General features: G+C 41.3%; 1 protein-coding gene across 2 annotated transcripts in view; it reads left to right on the top strand.

Annotated features, from left to right (window-relative positions):
• PNPLA7 (patatin like phospholipase domain containing 7) overlaps positions 1 to 12,569 on the top strand; it is a 129,250-nt gene that overhangs the window by 64,988 nt on the left and 51,693 nt on the right. For both annotated transcript variants that reach the window (XM_067308809.1, XM_067308810.1), the window contains exons 22-26: positions 169 to 318; positions 8,756 to 8,819; positions 9,917 to 10,085; positions 10,800 to 10,982; positions 11,572 to 11,690. In XM_067308809.1, the coding sequence (XP_067164910.1) occupies positions 169 to 318; positions 8,756 to 8,819; positions 9,917 to 10,085; positions 10,800 to 10,982; positions 11,572 to 11,690 (685 nt within the window). The remainder of the gene's footprint in view (positions 1 to 168; positions 319 to 8,755; positions 8,820 to 9,916; positions 10,086 to 10,799; positions 10,983 to 11,571; positions 11,691 to 12,569) is intronic.

Here is a 12,569-nt window from a genome sequence, read left to right as displayed (position 1 = left end):
TGGGAACTCTTTCCATTGATGTTAAACTGAGGACGTTACACTGAGATTAATCCGTTCAGTGGTATTTTCCTTGCTGCCTGACAGCTGAAAACAAAGCTCTCTGAAACGAGATGACATTTAGCTTTCTGGGTTGGCTGATGACAATTTTTGTTTTAATTTTCTGAGCAGGTCATCCTCTTGGATTACATACCTCGAGTAGCAAGTGGGATGCCGGAAACCCTGCCAGCAATCTCTCCACAGTAGCAATTATGCCGGTGTCTGAAGAGGTACCACTTACTGCTTTTACTCTGGAGCTCAAGCATGCGCTCAGTGCTGTGGGTAAGAAGTTTTTTATATGTTACTGCATCAAGGGAAGTAAATGTATCTTATCTTTTCAAAGAAAATGTAGCCAGGAACCTGTCAATAAGTCAGAGGTGGATTCCTGCTGCATTTGGAGGGGGGACTGTAGAGTGGTGCTCAAGATCAGACTTTTTTCATGATTTCTTCTCATAAAACGCTTGCTTCTTCTAATTCACTCTCTTCCCATTCCTATCATGCATTTAATTTCAGTGGATAAATTGTGTAGTCTTAATGACTCTGAAATATTAGCCGATCTGTTGTCTGCCTCTCCCCTTGGCTGCTGTCAGTACTCTGCAGGCGCTTCAGTGGACAAATCCCACCACCAGCACCCTGTTCTCCCAGTGCCTGTTTGAGAGTCTAATTCCGTCTCATATAGGTGTGAGACTCTCAGTCTTTCCCAGTTGTACAGCTTGATCCAGCAAAGGATTTCTCATGCAGTTGTCTTTTGTAGATGTAGTATAGTGAAGATCTGATCATAAAATGGCTTGTGGAGGAGATTCTGGTTGCCAGCACTGGGAGTCCAAACTATCTTAAATTAGGTCTTTCTATATTGCATCTTGCCTTACCCCAGTTGTTTCCACCTTGTTTGTCTGTCTTGTGCTTTTTAGTTCATTAATTGCTTTATCCATTGGTAGAAGATGTGCAAGTTCCAGTTGCCCACAGAACCATGTATTCAGTTCACCATGCCTTCAATTCATTCTCCGTACTACAGTTTGACACTTCCTGAACATCCTCCTCACGTTGTCATACACTATGGCAGATTTCTTGAGTTAATTTGCTGTAGTTCTTTGAATTGTTATTCTGCTTATTATTTTATTTTTATATATTTATATAAATAATATATATATATTATATAAGCTTACTGCTTATTATTTTGAAACGTAAAAGTTATATGATGTTTGTGGTGTAACCACTTATATTTTTTGGTATTTCCTTTCTTGACCTTAAAGGGTGTCTAGAGCTGGTACTTATATGCTTTAAACTTATGGCTGAGCAGCAGTAGGAAGATAACGTTGATGCTTGAAACCAGAAAGAAAAGTTGCCAGGTGTTGAGGTTCTGGGCATCTGAGTTCCACCAGATAGTGGCCATCTGTTCTTTGCACTCCTGAGCTTAAAAAAAGAACATGAAGTCCTGAAACCTTGAAACTTCAGTTATGTGTGGAGTTTCTGAAGCTCTTCTCTTCATACTCTAAAAGTGAGGACTTTGAATGCTGTAGGACAAGTTCAGAGAAACCCAGGACAGGTTCTGTAAACTATTGCAGGGGGGTAGAAGGGGGAGCTCAAGACTACGGTCAGAGTTATTATTATTATTATTATTTTATTTTTTTTAATAACACAAGGAGCTTTGAAATCCACTCAGCTAACGTCTGAACCTATAGTATCTATGAAATGTTAAGAGCTAAAATGTGAAGTTGACAGATTCTTTTGGACTCTTTCACCTTTTGAAATATAAATGCAGCTTATGGTGCTGTGTCACAGTGACTATGAATTTCTGCATGTTTTAAAGATACCTCTTATTTTGAGAGAGATGGCTGAAAAATTTTAAGTTCATAACAGAGCACAGATTTTAGCCTTAGCTATATTGCTCATGGGTACTTATTATGGATTGCTGCTGGCTTGTTATGATATGTGACAGCATGAGGAGCCTGTAAAACAAACAAAACTTTAGTCTGTAAAAGGACTATTCAGAATAAAAATAATTTGCCTAGTTGAAAGCACCCGGTAACAAACTCTGGATTTTGTTTCGATCATGTGGCCTTTCCTTGTTCACCCGTCTCTTGTCTGCTTCTAAACTGACGACTGTGTAGTACTTGGCAGCTACGGATGGTACTACACAACCTTGGCATCTGAAGTTCTTGCAAAAATGGAGCAGACGGCTGCAGTGGGAAGAGGAAAGCGTTGTGTGAAAACACATCTAGCCATATGGTTCAAAACACAGCTGGTAGACCAAGTTCTTAGCTCACTGGCCTTGATAGCTCTCTTCCTCAGGTCAGTCTATTGTCTGTTCAGCCCTGCGATGCTTTGAAACGATGGTTGACCTTCTGCCGATGGCTTACTGTTTGTGTTTAAGTGCTGTATAGTTGCGTGGTTTTTTCCTTTGTGCAGCCCATATTCTATTTTTTAGCAGCAGCAGCATCCTCTCTATTTTTTGTAGTTTTTGTGTTTTCTTCTTTATGCTGAGACTATAAATAGTTTGGATGTTCTTTATTGGTGCATGGCAAAGGGGTCTGCGTGATATGCCAGATGGTGCTTTGCTATGAGAAAAGGGGTTGGTTTTTTGGAAGGATCTTCTTCCTACTTCTCATGTCAAAAAATGAAATGAATAGTAAATTTGGTGCTGTGAAGCACAGTTTCAGTTTACTTTTAGGCTGTCTTGGTATTCACTTGACCAGGTAGAACTGTATTCATTTTACATAGGGGGAAATTAAAACAATATGTGAAAAGATTTGTATTAGGTCTCCAGTGAGCTGCTATTATGTTGGAGCTTCATGCCCCTGCTACCTGAGTGCTTACCTGCTTCTAACTTTCAAATTGGACAACTAGCATTTGGGTTTTTGGTATGAGCTATGATTAGACCTTAAACTTCTTTATGGAAATGGTGAGAGGGGGTCATTGGTTTGTTTGTTTTTTCCTTTAAGTATACACTTGGAAAGTCTTAATTGAACATCTTTCTCTTGAGGATATCTGTTTCAGTGCATATGTTAGTAATTTAGAGAACAAGAGGTTTCTCTGTGTAGACTTGCTGCTATTCAGTATGTTTTTGTTGTTTATTCTTGTTTGTTCCTTCTCTCTCTTGTTGTTTGTTCTCTGTGTTTCTTGAACTTTTTGGTTTATTTTAAATTGTGATCAGATGTTGTCATTTGACACTTGACTCAAGGTTTGGTCCATATTGTTTCATTGGTCTGAGCTTGAAAGTATGTTCCTGAGCAGAACAGGGTAGCATGGTAGGCATGAATTTGTATGGGGTGGAAGCAGTTGTTTTAGCTCTCTAGTGCACCTTATATATTGTTTTAGAAAATTCCTTACTCCTCCTGTTAATATTAACTTAGATGAATATTGCAGTGGTGCCTAGACTCCCCTTGCTGCAGACCGTCCTCTGACTGCATGAGGTGGCCCATACTGTAAGAGCAGAAACGTATTCTTTTTCTCAAAGAACTTAAAATCCAAGCAGTCTGAGGACAAGAGGATAGAAGAAACTAGGACAAAGCACACAATAATGCTGAGATGATTGCAAGAACCATAATGAGGTGTAATCACAGGAGATGGTCATCCACTGGCAAATCTTGCGAGTAATTTACCCTCATTTCAGGCTGACCTCCATGGTGGGGAGGGTGGTCTGGGTGAAGATTGGGTCATAAAAAAAACGCTGCAAAATTAGATGAGTTGTTTTTTTCCAAGACTGGCATTAGAAGGATGTTACCAATGCTGTGAGTTCAAGCTGTTTGCAAGTAAAGCTGTTTAACAGGGTGGTTTTATTTTATTTTATTTATTTAGCTTTAAACTGTTTCCATCTTATTAAAGGGCTACAATAATAATGATAAACAGAACACCTCAGTCTTAGAGCAGGGGCTTTGTGACACCGTGAATTCATATAGACAGTCCACAAGAGCCTGAAGGTAATTCAGACTCTTATTATTTTCAATACTTTTGCCTGTAATGAGGCAGTCGGATGAACTTAGTCTGGAGTTCTGGCTGCCTTTAAACAGTTTCCCTGGTGGGAATAGCTACTATCTTCCCCAGAATGGTACTGGGTAGTGAACAACAGGTCGCCTGAGGGAAGGATCAGGAACCTAATTTGAGCATTGGCCATTCAAAAAACTATTACAGAATCAAGACCATTTTGTCAAATGGCTTCTTGGGGAATGGTTGTATTCTGGAAGCAGCTTGCCTAAACAAATTCTGGCTTGGACCGCAACGCATAGCAATTCTCAAATCGTCCCAAATCGCTGGATTCTGGGATACAGAAGTAGCAAAATAACTTCTTTCTTAACTGGTGATGTTGTCAGAACAGGGTTTATTGGTTTGCTTGGTTGTGGGCAGGTTGTGCTTGCTTTCTGTATGATGGGAACACCGGGTGCTGGACTGCCCCAGCTGTTTTCACCCAGCCTTACTCCACCAAATTGCTCTGGTTTCTCTGAGATTTGGTGTCTGCTGTTTGTGATAATGCTTCAGTTCAGCTGTCGTTTCTGGACTCTGTGGTTGTACCCTAATTAAATCCGAAAGGATGTTCATGTTTCCATGGAGTTTGTTCTGTTCAAAAGCTGGACTGCGGAGCAGTTACTTGATAATGGAGAGAAATAACTCAACATGAATCTGTCTTCATTGTGGAAAAAGGTATGATTGTGAAATGTGGTCTGAGTATTGAGGAGTGAGCAGGAGAGTCTTGCAGATGATAGTGAATCAGAGACATCTTCAGTGCTTCCTTCCTCAGTTTGCATGTGTGCTTCAGTATAAAAAGCCCTTTATTTGAGTCTTGGTCTTTGGGTCTCCAAAGAAAGAGGACTTGGAATACAAGACTTTAAAAAGCAGGGACAGCGTTTTCCGCTTCTGAATTGGAGGGAAAATCAGCAAGTTTTTTTGCTGCGTGAAATGGCAGGTTAGGTTAACCAGGCCAAGAACAGCAGATAAGAGAAATCTCAAACTAGAGAATGATTCTAATCCAATGTGTGTCTCTATCCTGCCTTTCTGCTCTTAAAAAAAAAAAAAAAAAAAAAAAAAAAAAAAGCTTTCTTTTAGTTTCTAAAAATATATAACGTATTTGAAATCTCACTGAAATACCCCTACTAATAATTTATTGGGATTTTTAATGTACGAGTCTGCCTGAATTTCCCTTCTTTACACACAAATTAGATTTAAATCTTAAGTATTTTCTTTGGTGAAATGACTGGTGCCTAGAGCCTGGCACAAGTAGATGTGTGTGTTTTGCTGGGCAAGATCTTCTGACACTGGGACATCAAACCCTTTTTAGCAGTTCTGTCTCGATACATAATTTTATAGACTTCTGTTAGGCCAAATGAATATTTTGATTCGATGAAGTCTGATTAATTACTTTTACCATGATAAATCTCTTTCACAGACTTGTAGTTCTGTCTTGCGCAACTGAGGAGTTTGCGGTGCCCATTTAGATGCTCCACGTGATTTCCCAACAAATGGTAACAGCAGCTCGTGATCGTTTGTGCGTGGGAACGCATTAGACCACTGCCATGCCGTGTTTCCTCATCTGTGTGCTGAAGTGCATAAAAGCTGGGATTCAGAGTCCCGATGAGTTTGCAGAAAGAAAAATCCATCTATTATTGGGCTTTTAAGAGTCACCACCTCGGCTTGAGAAATTCATGAACTGCAAATTGCTGGAAGCTTGGAGAGTGTCGTGGTTTCTCTCGCTCTAATACTCTCACCTAGCAATCTGCTATTGGTTGCAGTCAGAGGCACTGTATTGGGCTAGATAAATATTCAGTGTTACCTCATATAACCTTTCTTATGTTCTTAACTTGGAGTTATTAACCCCATGTCTACTTCTGCCAAAACAGAATAGTCACTGAAAGGTACAGGCAGTGGTTGGAGGATGCAAAGGTGTTTTCAGGATGCTAATTTCAACTAAAAAGTGCTTCCGAGGCTGATGTTAGGTGTAGAGAGACCATCGCTAGATGCTGATGTGTAACTATGATAATGGGTGTTAAGGATGCAGTAACACAGTCTTGGACATTCCTGCCTACCAGCAGGGCTGTATGAAGGGTATGTACTTGAGAATGATTTTATTATTCATTGCTCCCAGCAGTTTAGTTTAAATAACACTCTCGGTCATTCTGGTTTATACACTTGGGAACACATATGTTGGTGTTCTTGATCACGTTAATGAAAGGGAGGGTTACGTAATGGTTGGTTAATTGGGCGCTCGCTAGAAATTGGAAGCGTTGAGCAGATGGTTGTTATTTCCGAAGCAAAGCAGAGTGGATTCAGTTGGAAGCATCCCCATGTTCTGTGCTGGTGCTCGGAATAATGGGCTGCGAGACTTGGTCCTGCGCTACTGCTGTGGAGAGGGAACGCTAGGCAGACTTCTCCCAAACTTGCATGTCGGTGTGCCTGCCTGTGCACGCTTGTTTATATTGCGCATGGAGACTGCTTCTCTTTCCAAAGAGAAAAGTAAGATGAGTGGATATGATTTTGGAAATCAAAAGCCCCTTCAGGTTCTTCTGATGCTTGATGGGGAGAGGTCGTTCCTGTTCAAGAGTGGGATCTGTGCATGAGGCAGCCGTCGTCCTGACTGATGTAAAGATGCACCCCAGCTCTACAAAATCTGCCCTGGTGTTGTATAAAAGATGTTCTGGTTGGCTTGTTCACCTGGTTGGCTTGTTCATGTTTTATGGTTTCCCCTTAGGGCACGTGCCCTTAGTGCAACACCTCAGTGAGGTGCTGCCTAAACTCCTTTGGTGAAGTTCTTTGATCTTAGTGATCAGGTGCTGGGAAGTAGCAGGCAAATAAATGCAAAGGTGGAGCACTGTGTTCCCTCCTTGTCATTAGTATCTCTCATTTTACATTTTTATTTTATTTCCTTAGCTCATTTTACATTTCTGGCTGCTTGCCTTTGCCTACTAAACTTCCACCACTGTCATAAAGCTTTGCAAGTCGCATATCCTGGAAGAATATTTGGTCTACATATCATTTCTATTTTGTTGAGAGCTCTGACACATTGATGAACACAAATGGTAACTCTGGTACTGAATGCTTTTTCAAAATTTACCTGCCCTTTCTCCCATACTGTCTTGATCGTATGCAACGTCACAAGTGTTTCTTCTGGGAAACCTGTCTCAATTCCACTGCCCCATCCAAAGTTGTATCAGCCCAACTGTTTGTGAGGCTGAAAAGTGAACCAGATCAGAGAACTCACTCCTGTTAAAAATAATATGGTAAACTCCCCCAAACTTGGGTCGATTCCCTGGAAAGTGTCCTGCCAGCACATATGGAGGAGTGGCACAGATGCAGGAATAAGGGGCTGGTGAAACCGGTACTGCTGTTGAAGGAAATGCTTAGCAATTAATTGCCTCTTTTTTGGGTCTTTTGCTTTCATAGAACTCAACTACCAGAAAATCAGTTGCCATAAACTTTATCTGAGGATGAGGAAATTAATATCTACTCAAGTCCTCCTGCTTTCCATGCTTTCTTACCAGCTTTACTTTTTTACTTTGAAATCTTCTTGGCTTAGTCTCTATGCTTGTGGGATATTTTTGTCCATTTTTGTTTGCTCCTCTTTCATTACCAGTGTAACAAATGAAGAGTAAACATTATGCGGTTGTTTAAAAATACAAGAGTAAAAATCAAAATTCTAAGTTCTTGGCCAGGCCTAACACTCCGATATGTTAATTCGGAGTGTACTCTTGGCAGAAGGAATCGAGCATTATGGGGGAAACATGGTTGACCCTGAGGGTCAGGGTGGACAGCTCTAGGTACTGTACTTTTATTTTTTGCTTTTTGAGCATGTAAGGGTGAAATTGTGACCTTTTACCATGCTGTTCATTCATGGCTTCTTTATTATATGGCTTCTAAATACATTAGGCTGTGCTGCTCCTTTTTTAATGCCTTAAGAGACCACGTGTGATAAATTGTTTTGTTATTTCATACATGAATTTCTGTTCTTATATTAATGAAAAAATGGAGTGTTACACTGGGAAAACATTAATACAAGGGAACTGTTATTTTAGGTTTGTAAATATGAGGTGATCTCTCGATATGAGACAAACGATCTTTTCTTTTGGTATGAGATTAATTCCTTAAGTTTCTTTTCTTTGCTTTTTCTATATAGCTGCAGTTATTCTGCAACCTCCACCACATATGGCATCTATTGCTGCTGATAAAACAGGCTTGCTAAAAAGAAGAATAGACTAAAATGTCTGCAAGAAGCTGTTTGTCGTGTACTGTGGCAGATAGGTGTGAGTAAGAAGTAGCGCTACTAGAGAGCTTCAGGATTCATCTGCGGAGTTATCTCAGTGCAGGTTGAACAAATAATATGTTTCAGTAGGTCAAAGAAGTAGGGGGGTTTGCTTGTTATATTGAAGCTAGATTGCTGAGCTCTCTGTGGTCAGAAAAGGTATGCGATATGCTGAATATTCTGTTTGGGGCACAAAAATGTAGCTGCAGTAGAAACTGTCATCCTACCTGAGATTAAGGAATGCGGTAAAAGAGAGCTTGCAGGCTGGGACTAATGCGTTAACAGGACTCTCGGAAGATGGAGAATGGGAAGATACTATTGCAGGTAAGTAGGAAAATCTTTTCTTGGACTGTGCGCCACCCCTCTCGTCTATGATAACTCTAGTCAATGCACTTATGCCTTGTTACAGTGGTATAACTACATTTTCTTGATATAACTTGTCAAGATCTGAATGGCGGATGTTCACATAGGAGCAACTTTTTGTTCTTCTAGGTCCTGCGTTGCTGCTCACAAGTGATAACATCAAACAGCGGCTTGGTTCTGCGGCGCTGGATAGGTACCTGCCTTCTTTCATTACTATTTATAGACAAATGCAGAAAGATTCTATATTTGAAAGAACATAGTGTGTTTGGGAATATATCATGTAGCTGCTTTGCACATATAACTGTTTTGCATATGATGTACTGAATGTCTGTATTCAGCTTATCTGTCCAGCTGAATATAGAGTTGTAGCTGAAGTTGCTTCTAAAATAGTAGTTTTTTTAAAGGCTCTTTAATGATGACCTGCTGTGTGTGCCTCGGCTCTGGAGTCTTGCAAATGCCGTTGGTCTGGTAGCTCGCAAGAGTGTCTTCTCTTGACTCCCAAGAGCACCACAGCAGTGCTATTTGTAAAGCCTGATTAGAGGGAAAAAATAAGGAAGGTCTGGCCTGTTAAGATCTTGGACAAATCACAAAGTTTCTGGAACTTTAGGTCCTAATTCATACTTCATGAATATTCCTGTCTCTCCTTTAGATGGGTTCTGGTCCCCTTCTCCCTAAGCATGTACACATGGTCAAACTTCTGGGTTTCTTACTGCATGGCCCCAACTCTCTAATCCAGAGGACCTTGTGGCTCTTTGAAGTGGTCAGTGTCTGCAACCCGGTACTGACTTATTTAGTAGCTCTGAAATCATCCTGCAAGACAGCAGAAATGAGGGAGGAGAGCTCAAGAAGAGAACCGAAACGTTAGACTTGTGTGGAGTCTGTCTGCATGTTAAGAGAGACTGGATTTGTACTTCACACCAGGCTTGCAGAATAAAGCAATGAAGGCGAATGGGAGAAAGTTGTCTGGCTTCCGTTTATCCTACGGCTTGTTTTATTCTACACACTGAGCTGACTGTGTAGCAAAACAGCTGGGTTTTTAGCAGGGCATAAAGGAACCGCTTATTTACATCTGCGGGAAATTGATTTTTAGAAACTGCCAAATTCAAGATACTGTTCTAGGATGTGCTGGATGTGGGGGGTGGCAGTGAATGAGGGAGAGATGCAAGTCTTTGCCCTCCAGGTCTTGTGTTTGACCTCTACGATTTCCTTGATGGATTCACGCCTTCACTTTGGCAGGAGCTGCAATATAAAACTTTTTTTTTCTTTTTTTTCTTCTTTTCCTGTCCCCAGTATCCATGAATACCGACTGACTAGCTGGCTGGGACAGCAGGAGGATATTCACCGTATTGTGCTCTACCAGGCCGACAGCACCCTTACTCCATGGACTCAACGCTGCATCAGGCAGGCGGACTGCATCTTAATAGTAGGGCTGGGAGACCAGGAACCATCTGTTGGAGAGGTGTGGAAGTAGCTTCTTCTCGTATTTACAGTGTTAATAGTCCATATCAAAGAAGGCTGTTTCCCATATGAATTTTAATACCTGCTGAAGCATGAATAATGAAATATTTGAGAAATGTATGTTAGAAATAGAAAAAGAGTTAAATAAGGATCCTCCCAAATAGCTAAAAATACTTGCAAGGTTTTTTCCTCTACAGAATCCTTCACGTTTTAGCCAATGACAAATGAAAAAACAAATTGCTTCAAAGCAATATGACATTTCTGTCCAGAATTTCTTTGCAGGATCTCCAGATAGATGGGCAAAGTCTTTTCTGCCTAGATGGATTTCATGCTGTGTGCCCTGGAAAAACTAGATACAAATTGTATTGTATGAAGAGTTTAATGTATATTGATCCAAACTGTAAGCTGTATTTTTCCCTCCTACTTCTTTTTACTTTTTGTATTTGATTACCAACATTTATTAGCCAGGCACATGACTTCTGCAAAGGTTGAAAAAAAGTCTGTGTATTTGCCTAATTCAGTCTTCTCTGAGGTTCTTAGTGTGCAGATTCAGGTGTGAATACAGGTCAGATTGCACCACAGAGTGTGTGTGTGTGTGTATATATATATATATACACGCATATATTTTTCACAATACAATATTCTGTTAGATTGATGCTGAAGCAGTATAAATGCCTGATGCCCTGATTCCTTTGGTGTGTGTAATGTGCTGTAGCTGGAGAGGATGCTGGAGAACACAGCAGTTCGAGCCCAGAAGCAACTTGTCCTGCTCCATAAAGAGGACGGGCCTCTCCCTTCCCGAACCGTGGAATGGCTCAACATGAGGAGCTGGTGTTCTGCTCACCTTCATCTTCACTGTCCCCGCAGAGTCTTTTCCAAAAGAAGCCTGCCCAAGCTGGTAAGAGATACCTGCTTTGGTGGCTGGTCCTTTAGCTGTGCTTGTAATGCTCGTTTCAGAGGTAGCCTGGCATAATATTGCTATGTGACACTCGGGTGCGCAGCTGACTGTCGCACAGATACTGTTCTTGTAAATCTGGTTGACCTCAATTTATCATAGAAAAAATGGAGAAAAGGGGCTCACGTCTTCCTTAGAGTATTATGTATGCGCCTTTTTGATATACTGAAGATAGTAAGTATTATCTTTATTATTGTGCTGCAGAGTTCTCACTGGCAGGATCCTTGTGCTTGAGAAAATCATGCTAAAGGCAAAGCAGAGCCAGACTGGAAGTTTCCCAGTGACTTTAAATCCTTGGCTAAAAAAGATGAATATCTCCGCAGACAACACTGTACTATACTACTATGAAATTCTCCCCACAATTATAAAAGTATGAGAGATGCGGATGATCACTGGAATTGTTTGGGTGGTTCATTAGCCTTCTTTTCGGCTGAAGTACAGCCATCTACTCCTTAGCAGCATGTTGCTGGGTGCTAATGTAGGCTCTAAATTGCCTTTGGAACGACCATCTTCTTCCTCTTCTCTTCTGCAGATAGAGATGTATGAACGTGTATTCCAGAAACCACCGGACCGCCACTCTGACTTTTCTCGATTAGCTCGCGTTCTGACCGGCAACGCCATCGCCCTGGTCCTTGGAGGTGGAGGAGCAAGGTAGGTCCCAGAACATGCTCCGGGGCCTGCTGCCAAAGATCCTGGCCTACTAGTATATGCCCGGTGGCTTATGCTGGCCAGGCTGACACATGGCTGCCAGATCCTAGAGCACTGCTGCCGCTAGGCTGTGATCTGCGTTGAATTTTCAGAAGAATAGGCAACCTGTAAAATCAGCACTACTCTGTGAGCAGCATTTGGGGGAGACACTGAGGTGGGGCTTTTGTTCCGCAGACTTAACCCACGGTGTGGATTTGTGCTTGGATTGCTGCAGAAGCAACACGAGTGTTTGTGACTTCTTGAGCCGTCTCATAAGTTGGGCTTAATACCAGGATATGACCAGGGCAATACAATGCCTCTTCTCTTCTTTCTTGGCCTACAGTGACAAACTGATCTTTTTTTTTCCCATGGATTCTTGTATTAGAAAATGATTCACAATATTTCAAAGGTCCCTGAAGCTCTTCAAAGCTTGGGCAGCGAGGGAAATTATGTCCTCTAATGGGGAAATGTTCTCTTCTTTATAATAGGCCAAAACCCCAGGTACATGCACACTTCTGAGAAGCCTTGCTTTACAGAAAGGTATTATCTTTGCAGGCACCAGGGCAAGAGGTGCGCCGAGCCCTCCTATTAGAATTCCAGCTGAATTCCTAGTGAGCTTTGGAAGTAGATTATTACTGACATTTTTCTTTGGAATTTCTTTTTACTTTGAGTGTTTTCCGTTGGGACGGACACAGAATTTAGGAGCCCTTTGCCTCAAGAAAGCTCCGTCTTCATTATCTTTGTCACCATGTTCTTACTGCCCTCCTTTAAAACAGTGCTTTGAAGCACTGCTCAAAAAAAAAAAAAAAAGGGAGAGAGAATTCTTGCACATTCTGTCAGTCT

Source organism: Apteryx mantelli, chromosome 21 (genome assembly GCF_036417845.1).
Source record: "Apteryx mantelli isolate bAptMan1 chromosome 21, bAptMan1.hap1, whole genome shotgun sequence".
Taxonomy (NCBI): domain Eukaryota; kingdom Metazoa; phylum Chordata; class Aves; order Apterygiformes; family Apterygidae; genus Apteryx; species Apteryx mantelli.
This window is presented reverse-complemented; position numbering and strand designations above follow the sequence as displayed.